Source organism: Sphaeroforma arctica (assembly GCF_001186125.1).
Source record: "Sphaeroforma arctica JP610 unplaced genomic scaffold supercont1.164, whole genome shotgun sequence".
In the NCBI taxonomy this organism is placed as follows: domain Eukaryota; class Ichthyosporea; order Ichthyophonida; genus Sphaeroforma; species Sphaeroforma arctica.
Window position 1 is genome coordinate 108,172 of NW_014040394.1, and position 5,672 is coordinate 113,843.

At 41.3% G+C, this 5,672-nt stretch overlaps 3 protein-coding genes across 3 annotated transcripts in view; all 3 read left to right on the forward strand.

The window, feature by feature from the left end:
• SARC_03283 (hypothetical protein) overlaps window positions 1-815 on the forward strand; it is a gene marked incomplete at its 5' end in the record, with an annotated part of 7,383 nt that extends 6,568 nt beyond the window's left edge. Inside the window, one exon of the mRNA XM_014302936.1 lies at window positions 232-815. Coding sequence (XP_014158411.1) covers window positions 232-297 — 66 coding nt within the window. The 3' untranslated portion in view covers window positions 298-815. The remainder of the gene's footprint in view (window positions 1-231) is intronic.
• Window positions 816-1,772: 957 nt separating this feature from the next.
• On the forward strand, window positions 1,773-3,156 carry SARC_03284 (hypothetical protein; the record flags this gene model as incomplete). The annotated part of the gene is made up of 2 exons (XM_014302937.1): window positions 1,773-2,638; window positions 2,958-3,156. 2 exons carry the CDS (start codon window positions 1,773-1,775, stop codon window positions 3,154-3,156), a joined length of 1,065 nt encoding a protein of 354 aa, XP_014158412.1.
• Window positions 3,157-5,030: 1,874 nt separating this feature from the next.
• Window positions 5,031-5,672, forward strand: part of SARC_03285 (hypothetical protein) — a 4,739-nt gene continuing 4,097 nt past the window's right edge. Inside the window, exon 1 of the mRNA XM_014302938.1 lies at window positions 5,031-5,399. Within this exon, the coding sequence (XP_014158413.1) occupies window positions 5,172-5,399 (228 nt within the window). The 5' untranslated portion in view covers window positions 5,031-5,171. The remainder of the gene's footprint in view (window positions 5,400-5,672) is intronic.

Sequence of the window (5,672 nt, forward strand, 5' to 3'; positions counted from 1 at the left end):
TGATACATATATATTTATATTATATATATATTATATCTATATATATATATATATATATTCTGTAGCTCTCAGCAGTTATGACTGCTCTGTATTTCTATTTGAAAATATGGGTCATCCGCTTCAGTCGATGCGCCTTTTTGTGTTCAGAACCAACTAGTCTATAGCGCTGACTACATTGAACTTCTGGTTCTGTGAGATTGCTCTGACAATCACACTCGCTATTCTTTGTAGGGAATTGCCGAACCCGTGGGAGTTCGGAAGCATGCCCCTGGCCGAGGGTTGGGTTCTCAGAGGTGAATTTAGATACAGCCGTGCAAGTGCATGAGATATCTTTTATAAAACTAAGCTGTCTGGGTAAACAGTTTATGAGCTTTGGGCGACGCGAGAGTTAAACGCTAGCGAATGAAGGAATGGTCTTTAAAGGCCAGATATGACCTCGATTTTATTTATCGCGCGAAATCAATAGATGTGCGACATCAATACCGATGCCTCTCGAAAGGGTATATTCATTCTTTTCTGAGATCAAACTTATATACTACTGTGAAGATACGGTCCTATTTCCTTTGTCTACGGCTGAGTAGTTACATTTTTGACATATGTATAGTATTTATACCGGCAGTAGTTGCGACTTATAAATCGCGTGGCTTGTTATAAGTACTGAACATGTCAGATTCTATTACAACACCATATGGACGCTATCCGTCATCAATTCTCACCCAGCACTGCGGAAGAGAATATCGCGGCGAGGCATTAGAAATAAGTCATATAAGACTGAAAATAAAGGTTGCTGTACAAAAGTTGAATACCAAACCCCAAACAACCCCGAATCTGGGCCATTCGGATTGTACAGTATAGGACAGCTACAAATGAGGCTATCCTATGTCCATGCAGCGTGTATACAATATATACAAGTAGGCTACCAGCTAGTCTCCTCATGCATTTAAAAGAAAAGGATCTTATTTTAGTTGATTTGTTGCAACACAGCATCGGCTCACACAGACCTTGAACAGTTTGTATCGCAGTCTACCTGACCAAAAAAACTATAATGTATTTACGAGAAATTGCAGAGACATGCTTCATAGGTACCGCACTTAATGATGTTAGACCATAATTGACCATACTAAATGCAAGATTTGAGGTCTACCTGACTACCACAACACACCTAGCTACTATGATCATGGATGTGGTCTATATTATGTGAGCGCATTTCTCAGAAGCTTTAAATATCTCAACAAACAATGAATTATAGTATTCGGTTAGCAAGGCGCACATTGTGTTATTTTGAAATACTATCACATTATACTTCCACATCGATTTTAAACTAGGTGTGTGTACACACTCGTTGGAAGTCTTTTAGTTGTATCTGCTGATACCTCAGCAGGTATCGCCCACGAAGAGAACATCATACAACAAGTACAACAAGCAAAACTTTGCTATCATTGTATCACACAGCTGTACAGAACTAACATGCTGACCCTGACACAAACATTCGTACTCCGAAGAAGTCAGATAAACTGTCACTGACGTGTTAATCTCAGTTTGTCACTATGAAATGGCATGTCAGGAGCTGAAAAAAAACTACCGATGCAACACGACAGCCAATGATCAGATTCATTTAGATTAATCCCAACAATATTGACTAGGCTGCTCACAAGGAGAAAATATAATACATTGTGAAAACATAAAAGGATCCACCGCCGTTGCAAGCAACACAACACACTTGATTTTGTAAGGGAATATAGGAACTCTAGCGAAGAAGAACAAATAACGATATGAATAACGATTCCACATCGAAGAAGACTTGGACATCGTCTTCGATAAACAAAACTGTAGAACGATGCGAGATCACTGGGCTGCAGACAGTGGCATCCTACAACTGGCTGAAAGATAGTACATTGGTCGTTCCTGGTGCACCCGGCGTGGTCTCGAAGGACCTCCAAAGCAACCTCCAGTTGACTCGAGAACAGGGCACTAATGTCATAGACGAGAATCATCTGCGCCATCCTAGCGCTCCACTCGAACCGCTCTTTCGTAGTGTTATGCTGTGCTCGCCCGACTTCGACTTCTCGGATGTAGACATTGTCTCGGATCGCAACAACATTCGCAAACTACACAGCTTTCTGGAAGGGACCCGCACGAAGGATTTCCGTATAGATGTGTGCCGAGTGGGTGATCTAGTGCTACTGCAGCGCGTTGAACCTAAGGATGTAGACTACCCCGAGCATGCTGGTTTCGGATTTGATTTTGAGCGAGTGTATGCAGAGCGAGACCGGCCACATTCCGCTGGAACTCATAGGCGTGTAGTTTATTATGACCTAGCAGGAATGGGTATGCTTATAGGGAGTGAGACTGACGCTGTCCTGGACAGGAACACTGACGATATCGAGTATGATCTATCCACAGCGCTAGCCGTGGTGAGCATCAACAATGAGACTACTCAGAAAGACTTCAAGGACTCCGATCTCAAAATACGTAGGGGAGGTGCGCCATTGACCACAGTGAAATACGATGCGGCGGAGTTGTGTACGAAAGCGATCAAATTTGCGCACGAATTTGACTACGCCGATAAATGGCTACAGATGTACCTGGCTGGAGCCAAATATCTCTTACTCGGATTTCATCTCAGAGGTTACATCACGTGAGTCTGGATATTCTGATGTGCAACACATCCCGGGCTGGCTCGAGCGCATGTCAGATTACACAACATGCAACGCGCTCCTTCGAAATTGGCACCGCCAACTTGCTCTTAGAGATTGGTTCTATAATGCATGCGCGATATGCCGGCTAGTCAAAAGCACACACTCCTACGATTCCTTAGATTTCCTAAAATAGCGCAGAGTATACATATGTGTTCATTTGAGGTTCACTTCGTACTAGGATCGCTAATCGTGATCGTAGTATCATGAATATGCCCACCAAGAGATTCATTTGCTCCCCTTGCGCGACATCCCATACAGATCACCCGAGCTGATAGATATCGATATGTGCAAAGAGAGAGTAGAAGGCGACCCTAGCCGAAATATGGGCCGACTTGCGGCATTGCTAGATGAGATTGTCGATGTCGCGCAATCGTACCCTGAAGATGTTATTTGGACATTGCATTTCACAGCCAGTACTCAAAAGCTGGTCAAAAAGCGGCTTAATCGCTATCGGTAAGACATCAATGATTCACAATCAAACCACAGTTTTGAATTATGTATAGCTATATGAATTGTCGACTAGATCTGCTCCCTTACGAACATTGCCGTATCAGTATGCATACCACGGCGCCACTTTTCATATATGATGTTCCGTTCTCGTTGGAAGCTGCCTACACATTTGCGTAAAATCAGTTGTTCAAATGAAGAGAATATCAATAAGTAATTCCTATGAAAGCTTTGAAAATTTCGTCTCGGGACAATATCAACCTTCATAGAAGTCTTCGATAGGAATCGAGGCTCCCATGCACATTTCACCCACGATCGCACCTGAATACAGTTACGACAGCATGCTTCCCGCATCGGTGCGAGCTGCAGTGGTGGGAGACAATGCCGAAAGTGATTCTGATTGAGAAGCAAGAAATAATATATTACCAACCAACAAGTGTTGTGCTGGCTCTATGAGATTGATATGGGTCATCTTCGATTGGACTACACTGGAATTGAGAATACCCTTCAAGATTCTATTCATATGAAGTAATCCTCTGCTTTGTACTCCAATTGATTCGGCAATAAAATAAAAGTATCTGGGCACTTTTATTGACTGTTCTAGTTGTGTCTATTGAGGATATAAAGAACCAGCTTTTTTTTTTGTGAATAATTATGTCTTGAATACTGCTATGGTATTCAGTGTGACTATTCGCCTGACTCGCACCACAAGTCAACGGTGATGCAGAAACAACGATTCCCAAGTTCCAATACTCTGAAGCAAGCCAGCGTATTTCTGCCGATTGTTTTACATATCAAAAAAATAAATATCAACAGGTATATATATTACCATACACACCCAGGGTTGCATTATTCGCCCCACCATGATACATGCTGCGATGAACCCGTCGTACGACTGTATTAAGGGTATACATTAGCACGTACACTATTTCAGAAACTGGTACAGCAATTGGACAGCACTCAAAACTATCACTCAATCGACTTTAAAAGCGGAGAGAAGAAAATAGCGAACAAACGTACTTTTTTGAGTGCAATCGTAGGCCCGAATATAAGTGTGTGCTAAACATGTAGTTATCGTGCAAGTAGACACCTCGGCATGGAAATGAAGGGGGCAAGCATGCGCAAATGTTAAACAACCAGATGAATTGTTGGTGATGGCTTGTTGGACGTATAATAGTATATGCGTGCACAGCTATATCACCGGACTGATGTGAGTGAAGTAGTCTTTTCCAAAGACAGAGGTTTGAATCCCAGGCTGTCTTCTTGCGGCAACATGACTACGTATAGTCTATCCTACATCTGCGCACATCAACACGACAGTTCAGCACCTGAACTAACAATATATACCACACTGCCACAGTAACACCTAAATGAAAGAGCAGTCATGTAGGCACAGACGAGTTCAGTAAACTTGTCATAGGATCACATATTCATATTGATGTATATATTTATCTTTACTTAGTGCCCCTATGTATGCTTCCCGTCATCTATGATTGGAATAACAAAAATCGCTAGAAAGGAGTCATCATCGTCTGTCCTGTGGGATGGAGATGAACTCAACCGTATACTTTGTAGTTATGCATAAAATTGAATTGACATATGACAATGTTGGTGGATGTGGCTTATGATGAGATCAATGTAGCTTATCTATTGAACTTTGTACATACGTGTCTATGCTACAATATTAATATATTATTACCACAAAATACAAATGCATGTATTTATTATGTTGCTTGGCGAATGTGTGAGAAAATGCCATAGAAGTATTATTTTTAGAATAAAATTCGATTTTACCGATAATAGACAGCACGTGTATTTTATTGGAATGTCGACTACATAGATGATACTTGAAATTGAGGTTGCTGTGTACTATGACAGCAGGTACGCATACATTCACTGCAAGAATCTAGTCTGCCAATTTCCCCAGTACTACATCGAGTGTATACAAAGAAATAAGGAGAGCACTGCGATTATTTGCTAGTCTATAGTATTCCAGTCAAGTAATATACAGACACATTGTCTTCGATGGTCAACATGTCGTCAACAACTACAACCGAAGTCGGGCCTACAAGCACGGTGCAAGTGAGATTCGTTCCCAGCGATGAAGCACAATTCACTGTAACAGATACGCCTATTGCTGTCCCAGAAACCCTTAGGCGATATGCTTTGAGTGAAATTGTGAACCATTTGCTTGGAAATGAGAAGCCTATACCGTTCGACTTTCTAGTGGATGGCATGCTTTTGAGAACTTCGGTATGTATATTGTTCAGACTGAATGTTATTTTAACTACATCCTGTTCCTGGCATATAGTGAAAGACTCTTTGTCCATATAATTCATTTAATTTAGATTGCTTACATAAAGTCGTATATTTTAGAAGTATATATGTTCGCTCGCAAATGTATATCTAATAGGTGCATACTTTAATAGTGGTACACGACAGATACCTGTATATATTAGACTACACACGCACACATCCATACAACCACCGGCAAAAGAAAACAAGGCCACACACACATATATATAT